Source organism: Pongo pygmaeus, chromosome 9 (assembly GCF_028885625.2).
Source record: "Pongo pygmaeus isolate AG05252 chromosome 9, NHGRI_mPonPyg2-v2.0_pri, whole genome shotgun sequence".
In the NCBI taxonomy this organism is placed as follows: domain Eukaryota; kingdom Metazoa; phylum Chordata; class Mammalia; order Primates; family Hominidae; genus Pongo; species Pongo pygmaeus.
In genome coordinates this window covers 42,909,200-42,926,079 of record NC_072382.2, presented here as the reverse complement: position 1 = coordinate 42,926,079, position 16,880 = coordinate 42,909,200, and the positions used below count along the sequence as shown (strand labels likewise).

At 36.2% G+C, this 16,880-nt stretch overlaps 1 protein-coding gene across 1 annotated transcript in view; it reads left to right on the top strand.

Annotated features, from left to right (window-relative positions):
* Positions 1-817: 817 nt before the first annotated feature.
* LUZP2 (leucine zipper protein 2) overlaps positions 818-16,880 on the top strand; it is a 562,275-nt gene continuing 546,212 nt past the window's right edge. The window contains exon 1 of the mRNA XM_063671046.1: positions 818-1,825. Coding sequence (XP_063527116.1) covers positions 1,764-1,825 — 62 coding nt within the window. The 5' untranslated portion in view covers positions 818-1,763. The remainder of the gene's footprint in view (positions 1,826-16,880) is intronic.

The window sequence follows — 16,880 nt, the reverse complement described above, 5'->3', positions numbered from 1 at the left end:
AAAATAGTAAATTAGATGGTTAACCTTTTAGATTTGCATCCTCTTTAAAATAAATCTTTACAGCAAATGCATTTTTCCTACAAATGTCTTCGAAAATGAGATTGAAGAGGATGTATCATCTAAATTTTTCTGTAAATAGCTTGCCCCCGAAATAATTGGAACATGAACTGAAACCTCTAGATAGGAATTCCTGGACACAGCTGTCCATTATCTTTTGGGACTTTGGTGCACCTCACCCTTTACTGAACACAACTTTGTGTCAAACACTGGGCTAGGAGTGCTAGGTGTGATGTTTGAGGCAACAGTGGAATTTTTCTTAGGACTTAGTAGAACCAGTTTTTTTTTTTTTTTTTAATATGTATAGTCAGATTTTGATGATATTCAGTCTGCTCATATCTATAATAGTGATATTAACGTCTATTTCACTAGGATGGCTCTTGTGAAGATTAAATTAAATACTGTATGAAGAAGTGCTTTATACACAGTTATATAACCAGGATAATATCCAGATGGAATTCTCATTCTCTCTCTCTCTCTCTCTCTCTCTCTCACACACACACACACACACACACAAATACACACACATGAAATATCATCTTATAAATATCCTAGAATTGAATATCTCAGTAGCAGAGATAGTTGTTCTGTTTCTCAGAATTGCTTTTGCAAAATGGTGTTTTGGATTAGAATTGTGCTATTTAATTTTTCTAATTAAATTTTCTAAATAGAGCCTATTAAATATTGGACGTTTATGATAGAACATTTAAAAATATAGAAAACAAAATGACCTACAAAACCTCTACCTTCCAGTACCATCATTCCGAGCTGATTACTGTTAACGTTTTAATGATTTTTGTCCGCTCGGTCTCCTTGATGAGTTTCACCTGAGGAAAAGGACTCCTTCAGGTGTGTGAACTTGAGCCACTAGGTCCAACCCCTTTGGCAGGTGCTGGTACAGACGACTGAAATCGGAGGAAGATCAGAAATCTTCAAAACCCAGAGCAGCAGATGTCTTAACGGTCCCGAAACGTTCTTTGGTTCTTTGCAGTCAACATTCACGGGTTAAGAAGCTTGCAATGCCATGACGGGTTGAGGTTGCATTTCTGGACGCTGCTTACTCCCGCTTCCTTCCATCTGTTTCAGGCAAATCATTATGCAGTTCTAATTAGAACAATCTTCTAAACACTCTCTCCAGAGCGACGTTCTTCCAAACACGGTTTAAGCAGGCGAGAGACACCTGCCTAGGACCCTACGCGTCTAGAAGTCTCTCCCAGTGAATTGGGTCTCATCTCCTGCCGAGTACGCAAGTTCAATTACTGGCAGATTAGGTTTCTACTCTCCGTGCCCCGCCCCGCGCCATCCTGGGGAGCAGCGGGAATAAATGATCCGCCCCTGGCCGGTGCTCACCCGACTGGCCAGAGCGCAGCCCGGTGACCGAAGCGCGCGGGGCGATCGCGAGGCACCCCCTCCCTCTCCCCGCGCCGCCTCCAGCGCGAGTGACAGCGCGCCCTCCGGGCTCCGGAGCGGCGGCGCCGAACAATCCCGGGCAGGGCTCGCCTAGCCGGTGACATCACTCCTGAAGATACTCCTCGCTCCCAGCGCCTGCCTTCCCCAGGCGTCCGTCCGTGTGCCCGTCTCCGCCTTTCCGCCTCCGAAGAGCGCTCATCACTGGCTGGAGACAGAGCCGGGCACCAAGGAGCGACAGGATCCCGAGGAGAGAGAGAGAAGGCAGCGAGGCAAGGAGGACCCCGGCAGGCAGCAGCATGAAATTCAGCCCAGCGCACTACCTGCTGCCTCTCCTGCCCGCGCTGGTCCTCAGCACCAGGTGAGTCCAGGAGCGTGAGTGACCTGAGCCCAGGGGCGCTGCCGGGGCGAGGCTGGTCCTACTGTGGGTCACCAGTGGGGGCCAAGGCACTTCAGTTGTTTGCATCTCCCGCCTAAGCAAGAGGGACGCTGTATGGTTTGGGCTCTGAAATCCTTCTGAGACAGCAGAGCCCTTTCCTAGTTATCCCAGCCCCCTGGAGAAAGTCTTAGGATTGCTCTCAGTGAGGGATCAAAAGCTTTCTCTTCCGAAGGAGAGAAAAGACATTTTACCCTCCGGTCCTATTAGTATCCAAAAGGTAACACGCGGCAAAAGAACAAAATAAAGAACGGAAATAGACAAGGAGGGAATTGCCACCAGGCAGTGTCTTTACATTGGAGTTGTCTTAATAACCATAGAGCTTCTCCCTTCCCCCAAGTGTGCCTGATTTAAGGAAGAGGAAACCAGAGAAAACAGATTAATCCTGGAAGATGCTAAGACTTGTATAAAAGTTCCTGGACTCCTGAAATGGCCTGTTTCAACGTCTTGGATAAGCTTAGTGATAGGCGTTTTCTTTTGACTGTCTTGTGAACAGGTCTAATTAAAGAGCACAGAAGGCGATTAAAAGTTAGAAGACACTCTCAGAGTGCCGATGCAGAGACCCTAGTCAGAAACAATTAAGTACTGTACTCCATCACTGGCCATGGATGGGACTTTAAGCCCCATTACAGAGGAGCTATTTTTAGTGGAGATTTAAAATGCAGAGATTGAGAAGAGTTTTGTGACTCCCCACTGTTGATCAAGTCCCAAAGTTGTGATGGGTTTGCTTTTTTCTTCCTCAAGCACAGCACAAAGGTGGACTGTTTAGTTGCCCAGGACTGAGTTTTTATTCTGCATGCCCTTAGCATCATATTGGCAGCAACCTCTTTCCCTTGGCTACTATAAAATAAAATGACCCACACAGGATGAAGATCCTTTCAAGTCTACATGAATAGAAACATTATTTGATTGTGCATCTGATGGCAAATAAAGTGGGGATATAGGGTTGTTTCTAATTCTGAAATGGAAAAGGATGAAGAAAACTTACTCTCTCTTACAAATCAAGGCTGTAAAATTCTTGATTCCATTCCTAATCTACACACCTTTCAGGCCTGTGTAACCAAACTTTCCTTTTAGTGTAGAGACTATTTCATTTACCCTCAATAATTGATAAATTTAGTCTTTCCTTGCAAACAAAGCCCAGGTGACTTTTCCAGATTAAAATGAAATGTGAGTTTGATTCTTCATTTTCTCTAAGGTTTGCTTGTCACTTCAGCTCATAAAGTGCAGATGGTTTTAAAGAAAACCAGTTTGCTTCCCAGTGTTATAATTAGTTGCTCTAAATACAGAGCCCATTTTAATATTTGTGGTTAGCTCTCAACCATTCAATACAAATTATGCATCACAGTTATTCTTTAAATTCTTGCCATTCACTCTTATGTTGTGATTTAGTCCTCTAGAGAAAGGAAATTTTCTAACTTTGGACACTTAAGTAGATGCCAGTCAACATATGTATAAAATAGCAAATATTTAAACAATAGAAATCCAGCCCACAGTGATTTTAGACTGTGAACATCTCTAGAGTTCCAAAAGTTCATTTGCTTTTTAAGGATACTGTAATTAAATTGAATGAAAAAGCTCTATATTTTCTAGCTTCGAAAGTTTTAATGTTCAATATCTAATACAGGGTCCAAAAGCCATTATCTTTTCCTTTCATGAAAGTGTTGATTTTGATAGGGATAAATTTCTTTAAAAATAGTTAACACACTTATTACAACAAAAACTGGAATAATCATCTAGTTCACTTTAGCTTTGAAACTTCTGCAATGCTTGTGGTATGTGAAAACTATGGTTATTAAATTTTACCAGAAGAGAATGCTGGGCTTGAAAAAAATGAAATGTTCATAATAAGTAGCATATCTTATTAATGTGATTACTCTGTAGGAATTCATTTTACTGGATACCCAGAATACCCTGTGATATTGAACAAATATGAAAAGGAATGCGGTACTATCAGTGTCATTTTGCCAAGAAGAGAATGTGTTTTAAAGATCTCTAATAGAAGGCCATTCCGTGTATAATATTTATCTGTTCTTATAGGCACATGGTTAATGTGCAGATTAGAACCTAAACTGAGCAGCTTTGCAAGGACAGTTGTGTTAGTAGGGATGAGCTTATTATCCTGCTGGGAAAAGCTGAGTGGCTCAGCCATGGCCACCTGTGACAGTGGGTTTTCTGGCCAAAGACTTCTGTTAACTTAGTTTCTTAGTCAGTAGTCCTGTACGTGAAGCAAATGGTATTTCACATGTTTAGATAACGCGGGATGCATTAGCAGGTGGTGGTAATTGCTAGTTTTTCCTATAGCCTTTGGGTAATCTCACCTGTCTTTTATTGTCAAACTCTTTCAAAGTGTAGGGAATGCAGAACGGAGACTCTTAATACAAATATATATATATATATATATATATTTGTTTCATTATATCTTTCTCTGAGTGCATTGCCTTAATACTTTGCTATTTTATTTCCAATAGTTCTGAAGTTCAGTTGTATTTTAAAGTAATCTGTTCAGTGAAACAAATGCTGCAGGTGAAAAGGTAGTCTTTTGACTGTGTTGTGAACAGGTCTAATGGTATCTAGCCCACAACGACTATCCTGTCTTTTAAATCGAAATTTTTGAATAGAAAACAATCCTGCCTTTTAAATAGACGTTTTTGAATAGCTTTCTCTTTTTGTTTGTTCCTCCTCTTCACCTTTTCTGAAGCAACTTTAGATGCTGAAGCATAAAATCCCATAATTTAATCACAGCGAACATCAATGGCCCCCAATCAGAGTTAATGTATTTGTCCTGAAAGAAAGCTAAATGTTCACTTTACACAAAAGCCAAGCATTTTTCTCTGTTTTACTGGCGAACCCCATAGAGTTTTAAAAAACAAACAAAGAAAAAGAGCTGTTTAATTTCCTGGCATATGGTCTCTCCTGCATAGAAAATGCATATAAATTACCAAAAAAAAATCAAGTTAATGATATGAATAATGTAACTAATACAGAAACTCATTTAAACTGTACACAAATAAATGTGGTCAAAGAAAGCAAACATGTTGGTTTAATAGCTTTGGAGTAGAATGACTATACTTTTAAGATAGCCTTGTTGTATAGTATTAAATTGCTATTCCAAGGTAGGCAGTAATTCACTTCAGAAAGAAGCAGTATAGGTATTGAAAGTAATGGTAGGGTGAAAAATTCTTTAGAAGTTCTTGGTGAAAAGGGACCCATGGAGTGCTGGAGAAGGCTTGTGCTTTATTCTGCTGAACCTCTGTTCCTTTATGCTGTGGTTATACTCTTGATGCCTTTGGATTGTTAACTTTTAAATGACTTAATAAGGAGAGAGACATGGCAGGGGAGGAGTGAAGGTCTACTGACTTCTGGTGGTTTTCCATGAAGCAAGAACTTTGAGCAGATGATCGGTTATAGTCCTCCCAACAGGAGTCACCTTAGAGGTCTCTCCTGGACCCTCTGATCAGCAGTCACACTACATGTTTATTTTGGAATCTATTTTTAGATGATACTATATATTGAAGATGTCCCGGGCTATTTGTTACGTGAATTAAACTAACCTCAAGATCAACTTGATTTGTAGAATAAAGGACAAGAATCACAATAAACACAATGAGAACACACAACAAATATTTTTACCCACATAAATTTGATGCAAGAAGCAGTCTCACCTTAACTCTCCTGAAATATTTTGAGGCAACATGGGTTTTCTTCCTAAGTCCTGTGCACAGTGTCTGCCACACATGACATTTTACAGGATGCTACCTACATTCCTTTATTTGCGATAAAAATTGTACCTTCCATGTAAATGAGATAGAGGAATGGCTTTCTTAAAAAGATATTAACACACAAATATTTTGACTTCTCAAATTGCAGTTTTGCACCTTACTCACCTATTTCCAATAGCAGTTTTTAAAATGACTTAACTGGTGATTATCTTTGTGGATTAAATTTTCTCTGTGATTAATGATAGGGACATCTCAAATATTTGATTTGTCTGTACAGTTGTCCTTAACCAAACTCCATGTAATTGAAAGGAAGAACTTGACCTTCTAACCAGGAAGCAAAGATCACTGAAACCACTGAGGTATGCGTGGTTCTAATGAAATAATGTTTTGTTGTGTGTGTTATAAGAAACTATGTGTGCGGCTGTTTCTCAGTGCCTTCTAGAAGATTTGCTAAAATCCCTTTTACAAATGGTGCTAAATCATTTAAGTAACCTGATTAAACAGGTACTGTTTAAAATTATGGTTCCTTTTCTGAGAAATCCAAAAAGACTCTCTGAACTTGTCTTCATCCCTGTAGACACGTCTTTGATGTTTCATTATCATGCATTAAGAATGGGCCTGCTATCAGTCAGTTATTACATGAACCATCAGGGCAATAAAACAACAGATTAGTTACATATATCCATAATCTAGTCATATATACCAATAATGATATATAAAACAAAATTGGGTAAATAACAACAAAATTTTACACACATTTCTTTTTTTTTTTTTTGACCACACTCATATAACTTTTATTACAATATATTAATTGTTTGATTTCATTAGTAGTTACTGTTGTTAATCTCTTACTGTATCTAATTTACAAATTAAACTTTATCATAGGCATGTATGCATAGAAACATAGTATGTATAATGTTCTGAACTATCTGTGGCTTCAGGCATCCACTGGTGGTCTTCAAATGTATCCCCCAAGGTAAAGAAAGATGGTGACTAGTGTATATTTGAATTGTTTTTGAGATTACTACTTGATACCGAGCCTTTGCAGGTTTGGGGGTATCAAAATGAATGACAAGGTACTCATGGGGGAAGCGTGAATGAAGCAAAGAGTTAATAATGCCAATTAAGTGGTATCTGGGGCAACTTCTACTTTCCAAGGATATTGAGAAGAAAAATATTTTGTAATCAACCTCAATATCCTGCCGCACTTACTATATGTTATTAGGTAAACTTCTTATCCTCTCTATCCAGTTTTCTGATGTAGAACACAGACCTTCTCATAACACCTACTTGAGAAAGTAACAGCCTTCAATTGTAAGGACTGAATGAGTTCATCCATGGAAAGAATTTAGCATATTCCCTAAGTACTCAACAGAGTTTAGCCTGTACAGTTATTATGGTATTATTAATATTATTTTTATGAAATCTTTGTGATTGATTTGGTCATAGCAGAAAAAAGAAAAAATATAGATACAAATCAATTAGGTGACATGAAATTAACAAGAAGCATAGTCATCATCCAAAAGAAAAGAATGATTGGTAGAGAAGAGGGGAAGTCAGAGGTATAACGGGGGTTATTTAGTTATTAGGCTAGTTTTTTTCCAAAGTGTTTTGTTTGTTTGTTTGTTTTTGAGATGGAGTCTTGCTCTGTCGCCAGGCTGGAGCTCGGCACACTGCCATCTCCACCTCCTGGGTTCAAGCAATTCTGTGCCTCAGCCTCCTGAGTAGCTGACATTACAGGCACCTGCCACCATGCCCGGCTTATTTTTTTGTATTTTTAGTAAAGATGGGGTTTCACTGTCTTGGCCAGACTGGTCTTGAACCCATGACCTCATGATCCACCCGCCTCGACCTCCCAAAGTGCTGGGATTACAGGCATGAGCCACCATGCCCAGCCCCTCCAAAGTGTTTTTGATGGTGCTGTGTGCACTTTGGTGAACACCATGAAAATCTGGAATATTTAACTTAATGACTTAGAATGAGATTTAGCACAAAAGTGAATATTTGTCTGTTTGTATACCTAATTAAAATGTAATTGCTCTAAATTCTGATATGAAATCAAAGCTGTGAGTACAAGTGTCAATGAATAAAAGTGGAAGTTTTCAAACTATATAGGTAGGGTAGACTTGAAAGTTTGTATGACTTTATTTTCTACTTCTTCATTGATTTCATCATTTACCAGCAACATTTAAAAGGTACAAATGTTTAGAAAAATTAAAGGAATAAAAGATAGTATTGACTTTTTTTTTCTACTATGGAGAACAAATTAAGAACCACTGATATAGAGGAAGCCCGACTATTATAGTTTTAAAAATGATCATATGAAAGGGATCTTATACTAAGTCAGTTTTTAAATAGCTTTAGTGGTTGTTGAGCGTCAACTAGTTTGCACATACATTATCATAAACTTTCCTAGTTAGGTAATAACATTCTGCTATTACATGAAAAATATATTTCTCTTTGTTTTGCTATAGATTACTGTATGAATGTGAATGTGTTGACAATGACATCTATGAACTGAGTGGATCATAGAAAAGGGTGTAATTTACCACTAAGAGTAGATGAAAGGTACAGATCATGTCAAGCTTGCATCAGAGAAAGTGCAAATATTTACTAAGACGTCTAAGAACTTTGCTTCATGAGTAAGAAGACACAAGGTGAAGGTCACCCAAGTAAACAGTGTTCTCTGAGGATTCTTTCATAAACCCTAGGAGACATAATTATACTGTAGGTAGTGATTGCATTGCAATTATGTCTGAATTGTTTGGTGTTGTTTTCCAGTTTTTTAATCTCTTTAAGTGTACTTTAAAAAGCCTACTATTGGGAAACATACTGTGAACACAAGAATGTGTTCTAGTCCAAAGCCCTACAATTTAGAGGTGAGAAAACTGAAACCCAGGGTGACTGAGACTTGCCCAAGGTTGTAAAGGGAAACAAACTAGAACCCAGAACTTTCCACTATATTCATTATGTTCTGTTATGTGAATGTTCACTGTGACATAGCTATTCTGTAATTAAGCAACATGTGACTAGTTGGTACCTATGAAGAATCCAGAACTATTCTAGTTATTATGGAGTATAAAATAACTTAAAAACAAATTATTGCACCACATGTAATAATCATAGAACGACAGGCCATAAGACAAAGGGAATTACAGTAATAAGAAGTTGAACATTCTGTATTCAGTAGATTTTTGAAGAATGAGTGGCCTAAATAAGATACTAGGTCATTTTCAAAACTCAAAGCGTAGTCATTAATGAGTTCTCATCATTGCACGCCATTTACCTCCCATAAGATACATCTATAATGGTTCCTGCTGACCTTTAAGTTCTATTGTAAGGTGATATTTTTAGTGTCTTTGAGATCTTTCTATTGAAAGTATTTCCTATAACTATAGTTCTCAGACATTTGCTCATATAAATCTCACTTGATAAATCTATGCTGAAATTGTGGTATTTCCCAATGGGCAGCATGCTAACTATCTTGCAAAGATGTGTTCCTAAATATGTTCATACCTGGCTTTAATATAAGATTACATTACATCTTCTTTGGTTTACATTTCTCTACACTTTCGTCACAGCTTATGTGGTGATGTAGTTATAGATATATAACATTTTTAGGTTCAGATGGTTGTAGATTATTCCACCTGCACATGTTATAAGCTCTTTGCCTTTGCATATGTTCTTTAACCATTCTGAAACTTAATTTTCCTCTGTAAAAAGTAAAATAACAATATCTAACATTTAGGGCCATTAAGATTAAATAAAATGTATTTAAGTGTGTCTCAGGGCACAGAGCTGTGCCTTGTAGTCCCTCAGAAAATGCTAAGACGTGCTCATTATTACTACACATAGATATGACGATTTAATATGTTTATTCTATATAGAACACCTCAAGCAATCAACATGTAATTTAATAATATTTTTAAATTCAAAATAAATGAAGTCCTTAAATTAATTTCATAGTTCTAGACTAGTACAGCCAAAATTATAAAATTATAATTTATTTTCTAATAAGATTCTCTTGGGGCCAGGGAAAGTAGGGAACTAACCCAATGAATGGCTTTCATGAAGATGTGAAACATTACCCATTTCTGTGACAGAATGCATTTTAGAGAGTACCTGAAGAGAAAATGCTTTACTCTAATTTCTAATTCTCGCCGATAATTTAATAACTGAAAGTCACAAGCATTTGGCATCTCTTCTTCAGTTTCCTCTTTTTATTTTTTCCTTTCTTGCTTGAAAACGAATAAGACTGAAAGTGTGCAGTGACTCGCTGTCTTCCAAACTAGTTCTCAGAGCTGAGTTAAGGTATTGGTAAGGGCTAAATCAGATTCTGGGACATTCATCTCATGACACCTGTGGAGGATGTGACTTCTTCTGACTTCCTCCTGCCTGTCCTCCAGAGGGTTATGATGGTTTCTGACCTTCAGATTCTGATTCAAAACATACTGCTACCATCTAGAATCACTTACTCCATGAGTGCTGATAAATGGAGTCGGGGAGTTTAGGGGAGGAATGGAGATGACAAGAGGTGTTTGTCGTGTTGCATGGGGTTAAATCCAAAAGAATGTGAGCTCAAACAGAGACTCTGAATCAGACTTACTTGTTATATGAATTTAGAAATGTCAATGGACATCTCTTAGCCATATTTAACAGTGCCTCTCTCATAGATATGTCAAGAGGATTGAATAAGCTAATGTATAAAGAATAGCATCCAGCACAGAGAAATACAGCTCACTATATCGACAGTCTTACATTATCTAATTAAAATTTTACCCTACCAGATTGTACATGCATTTCAGCAAGAGAGATCATTGAGAAAAGCTCATGGGGCATAGGCAAGTTGGAATTGTTGATGAAGAGATTGTGGAGCTCATGCCTAACCTCCTTTATTACAAACTAAAAAACCAAATAAAATGGTATTTTTCCTTCAAGAACACAGATAATTTGGGGCCAATGTGGAAGCCAATTCTCTATTTTCTTAGCCAATTCCAGTTGGGAACACTAATTTAAATACCTATAAGGCTTTTAAGAGAAAAAAAATAAGGAAAGTCAGTATTACCTGACCTCATTTCTATCTGGTGCCTGAAGCTCCAAATTATGTTGCTATAATATGGTTAAATATTAAATACAGGTATAAAATAATTATTACAATTATATTTCCATATTATTTTAAAGAGGGTTCATTGTTCAAGTTTACCTACAGGTGGCAGGACTAAATGTGTAAATCATAAAACAAGGACAGCATAACATTAACAAGACAATTGACAAGTTGAAGGTCCTGGACTTCTAAAATTAAGTAATCCTATAATGGGATAAGTTTGGTTATGACCTGCAGAGAATGGTCCAGAAGAGGGACTAGGATGGTAGAAGGAAAGGAGAAACTTAGCACACTTGAGCTATTGGAATGTAGTGTGCATGGAAAGAGACTATAAGAGTGGAAGGGAAAGCCCCGATCACTGGCTTTTTCTTTATATATAATTTTCTGTTTTCTAATGCTTGTGGTCACTTATTTCCGGCCTTTGAAGTAAACTAAGCATTGGGCAGGAAAGGGTGGGAAAGTCTCTGAATTATAAAAGAAACAAGAAAATGCATGAAAAATTGGAGTAACATCTTAGGAAGACACAGATATGGGCTGAAGAAGCTTTATATTGTTGTAGCTTTTTCCTTCAGATGCCACAGAGAAAAAATGTGAGCTCCTTCTGCATGTACGTTCACATAAAAAAGTGAGGGGCAATTTTTTCTTTTTCTGACATGACAGTTTAGAAAGATATTGAAGTATATCAAATCCCTTTTGTGTGTTCTCTATATATCTTTATTTCAGTTGGCCATTTTATAGAATGATAACATACAGGTTAGACCAAGATTTCTGAGGACTAATCATGTCTCTAGAAGTGCTAGCTACTTACTCTTTGTCACTTAATCCTTACCTATGACAACACATTATATTCATATATGATTCATCACTAGGGACACCTAAGTTTTGCACTCATTAAATGACTGTCCCATATTCCCCCAGCTAAAAATTGGTCAGATCCTAGGTCATTATTCTGAGAATGGCTTTATGAATGAAACTATTGGGCTGCCTATATAGAATCTAATCTCTGTATAAATGTACAGTGAAGAAAAGTAATAATCAGTACTACAAATAAGAAAGCAGAAGCTAAACCATACTGGCAAAGGACTGCATGTTTTCAATAGGCGAGACAGAGTACATTAAAAATAATCTTAAAATAAATCAGCTAACATATTAATTAGTTTGAAAACCAGCAAAATAAAGCCTTTATTATAAATACAAAAGTTTGCCAGGTAATACATGTTCTCAATTTAGAGTTTCTCCAAGTATGCTCCTCATTCTAATTGAATGAGAATTACCTGTGATGGTCCTTAAAAAGACAGGTTTCAGTTCCCACCCTAGACATTGAATTTTCACTTTAATATGGAACTTCCTATATATATGAAAGCTTAGAAACCACAGCTCTAGTATTTCAGAACTATAAAGTCTAGTATACTTTCATCTCTTTGCCATTTACTCAACATGCAAATTGTAGCTGAAGTCAGGAGAATGGGAAGATATTGATGTTTTGGCAAAAATCACACCTTTACACATGTGTATAAATACATTTAGTAAATGAGGATCTCATTGTGCACCAGACGGCTTTTATCAGTCAATTTAAACGAAAATAATTATCTGCCTCACATACCTTTCTTTAAAGGGCTGAGAAAATGCTCAAATAAATTGTGTAAAATATTTACATGGATTAATCAGGGGGCGTAGTGTATTTAGAAAATATGTGACAAAAGGTGAAATGTCTGAGATAAACTACAAAGAATTCAAACTTAACTTTTTCTCCCTCCCTAGCTTTCATCACTGCAAGTTATATAATAAAGAGGCAAAAAAACCAAGACCTACACACGAAGCCATATAAACGCTTGTTCTAGGCTACTTGGGGCAGGAAATCTGAATTTTCAAAATGAGGAGAAGTAATATTTATGTGGTAAAAATTAAAGTTTTGATCATCTCTCTACTCCCCTTAAATGTTGGTTGGTTTTGCATGATGTTAAACATTTTTTTTCTAAGAAATGTGTGAATTAAATAGAATGTGCAACTATGCCAGTCATATTGCCCTAGTGCCTAACCTCTGTATCATTAGTTAATTCTCCTAGAGTGAAAAAAGAAACTCAAAAGATAATATAAATAATAATATAATATTTATAATAATATAAATGAATAATACTTAGCAATTATATAATACTATCAACCAGGTTAATCTTTACAATAAACCTTGAGGTGATTGCTGATGTTGCCCTAATTTTATAGATGTAGAAACTAAGGCACATGAGATTAGATTACTTGACTAACATTATAACTGGTAAGCAGTGGAGTCTAAATTCAAAGGCCAAGTGGCACTAGAACATACATTCTTAATCACTGTACTACAGTGCCTCCTAGGATGTAAAGTGAAGCTCTGGAATGGCCTTAAATTTTTGTGTTGGCTTCATTTGTGGGTTCTAATTGCATGCCCTTCCACAAATAAATAAGTAGCCAAAATTTTATATACAGTTAAAGAAGGAAGGCAAAATGTTACTTTTTCTCAGGTAAGCTCACAAAAGTGACAGAAGATCCTTTCTTTAAAGTTCTAACTAAAATATTTATTTTGTTTTTATGGTAAAAGAAAAATAATCATATATTAGCATGGTAATATCTTTATGTGTGGAGGTTGTTTTTTAAAAAATACCAGTGAACTACAGTTTTCTACTGCCTGACTCCAGATGTCTTCCAAGTGTTAATTGTGGGGCTTAGGAACAAATGTGTACGATCAGGCTGACCTGTGTTCTAATTATAGCTTGGTATCTTCTACTTGTGTGATTCTAGGTAGCTGTCTCCATTCCTCGGACTAATAATTTAATTTTTAAAAATAATTTATAACAGTAGCTAAAGGTTACTGCTTGTTTTCTACGTGTAAGAATTGTACTACAAATTTGTCTAAGGTTACTTTATTTAATGCTTTTCAGTGCCTTATGAAGTGCTTGCTTTACAAAATGAGACATTAAGGATTACAGAAGTTAACACATCTAAGGTCACAAAATTAAAAAGGGGTAGAGATGAGACTTGAGCCCATGATTTAATAGACATAAGACTCAGGATTCTAATTCAAGGTCAGAATCCTGAGACAATAAAAGTTAGCAATAAAATTTTTGATGGCCAGACATTTGGGAAGTAACTCAGAAACTAAGGAGCTGTTGGGACTACATGTAGACTGATGGGACAAAGAACTTGTGTCATACACACGTGACATGTGCGATGAGTGAGGGTTCAGTGCACGGTAGGTTCTTGCCCGCTGTTTGCATGCTGACCCTCAAGACATTCCATGTAGGAAATAGTATCACCTTTGGTTTTAAAGGTGTGAAAAGCAACAAACTCAACATTCATATTTGGTCTGTCTTGAGAGCCTTACCATATAATAATAGCAGCCAGATTTTCTTAGAAAGTCATTTGGCTGGAACTGTTCTTCCACTGGTAATCAGAAGATGGCACTGTGAAGTGTAGTACAGTCACAACTGCTCTAGAATTAACTCATTCATAGACTGATACATTTGCCTCGAAATTTGTGTCTAAAAACAGTATATAATATGTACTACATGATATATATATAGTATATATAATATATGGTATATATTATATATGGTATAGTATATATGATGTAGTGTATATTGTATATATGTAATATATAATGTATATATGTATTATGTAGCATATATTATATGCATATTTTAATAAATATATCACTCATAGACATCTTGCATTTTTCTGAATACTTATCCTTAAAAATACGGTTATATATAACATATATTATATGTTATATATACATAATATATAAATATATTCCGTAGTATATATTATATGCATATTTTAATAAATATTTTAAATATATTACTCATAGATACCTTGCATTTTTCTGAATACTTATCCTTGAAAGTAGGCTCATTTGGTAACACACTATTATTAGCTTGATTCCAGTGATCACCACAGCGTTTCCTCTATGTCTACCTTTCTCTCGAAGGAGCATAGACTTACAAATTTAATAATGTATACATTTCCCCTATATATTCTTTTACTCAAGTGACGTAACGTTAAGTCAATTCTCAAAGACAGCTTTGACAGGTAATGGGCAATATGTGAGGGAGACATAATACCTGGCATTTTTATAGTGTTTTAATTTTAATTGTTATACGCGCTCATAACTCCTCACAACATCTTATGTAGCAATTCGTAATAACCTCATTTTATAGATGAAGAGAATTTTAGTAATGGCAGCCAGGTAGCTTAAACCCAGGGCTCTGAATTCCACATTCACAATACCAAAGTTGCTTTGGAACCTTGAAAGTTGGGGTGCAAAGGAGGCAGATTTACCGAATGGCTAGCTCTTATGTCTTAAAGAAAGAAAACGAAAGAGCAGAGTGTACTGAGGATTTAAATTGTGATGCTACCCATTTTTATATTTGGAAGATGAAGCCACAGGTACCAGCCTGGCAGGACTAAAGAAGATGGTGCCTGTGCAATGTTTGGCATGTTTTGCCATACTGGCTTTGGTTCTATATTGGCTTGGGTGCATTTCATAAGTTCCTGTAAGTACCTACCTGTAACCCTTGCTACCTTAATCAGTTGAGATTCAGGTTTTTTGGAATGCGTCAGAAAATCCCAAATTACAATACCTTAAACAAGATATAAATTTATTTCTCTCACACACAAGGTATATAACAGGTAGGAAATCCAGGGCTGGCTGGTTCTCCATGGCCAGCAAGTGGGCAAACAGAGCTGCATTCTAACTTTCGTGGGCTTCAAGTACTTTAAACTTCATCAACACTTACTGTGTTAAATATATATACATATACCACATCTATATTATATAACATATTGTTTTGTGACTGTGTTGATATAAAGATTAAAATATTAATATTACTTATACACTTCAAGCTAAAAATTCATTTTTAAAAATTCTAATTTTAAAAAAAATTTAAAATATTTGTGGGCCAAAAAAGTATTGTGGACCATTGGCCATTGACTCTGTGCTGCTGTGCCAAGTGGATAAGTTAGCCATGTCAGCAAGGACCCCAGCTCCTGCCAGCTTGTTGCTCTGTTGAGGTCTTTGCCCTCATGATCCAAGGTGGCCACGAGAGCTCAAATCATCCTTCTAAATAGCAGCATGGAGGAAAGACACACTGTTTTCCTTTTATGAATACTCCCCATTTGCTGGTCTTAGTAGAGTAGCTAGTCCCATATAAAAGGGAGCCTGGGACTTGTAGCCTTCTTACCTCTGCCATATATTCAGGTAAGAATATATTGGAAGCTCTGTCATAGTGTCTGTGCCTTCCCTTCTGACTGTTTATGTAATTCGCTGCTATGTAAATCGATTCAGTTGCTACAAAGGAAGTTGTCTTTTTTGTGTATAGTAAGTCCTTATTTAATGTCATTCACAGATTTTTGGAAACCACAACTTATGTGAAATGATGTGTAGCAGGTTTCCTTCAAAGTCCTTTCTGATGTTGGTGACAAAAAATATCATTTTGTTATACGTGACAATTTATGGTGATGTGAAAGCTGGTGTCTGTCACTAGAATTTTTTTAATTAATTAAAAAATAAAAAAACAAAGTACAATGGCAAGTTTTTTGGATTAGAATCACTATTTCAGCTTACAGGGATGGTAAAAGTTCACATCAGTTGGATGTTTGCTAGGAGATAGGGACAGATAGGGACAGAACTAGGGAATAGCACTAAAATAGGAGTATTTATAAGTAATAATCTTTATGTTACTAGATATTTGCCAATGATGAAATAATATCAGTAAATGGTTAAACGTTGAACTTAGGGTATGCTTTCTGGAGGGGACTACTTTAAAGGCAAAGTTCATATGTATTGTATGATTTATATTGTGGTTTAGACATATGAAGTACTTAACTATGTGCTTAAATATTTACTAAATGATTAATTCCTTCCTTTGCTTTATTGCTCTTTCTTGAACTTTTTCTGATGAGTGGAAAGAAAACACTTAAATAATATGATATAGATGATTTTTAAAAATTTTAGTGAATTATGCTGTCTTAGCGAAGTGTATCTCTTATTTAGGCTAACCTCAGAATTACACTGTGATAATATGCACTAGTATCCACATATATTTATGTTTGGATCTTATATTTTCAGAGACTAGCATTTTCCAAAATTCTCTTCCTTAGAAGAAAACATCTGTCAGGG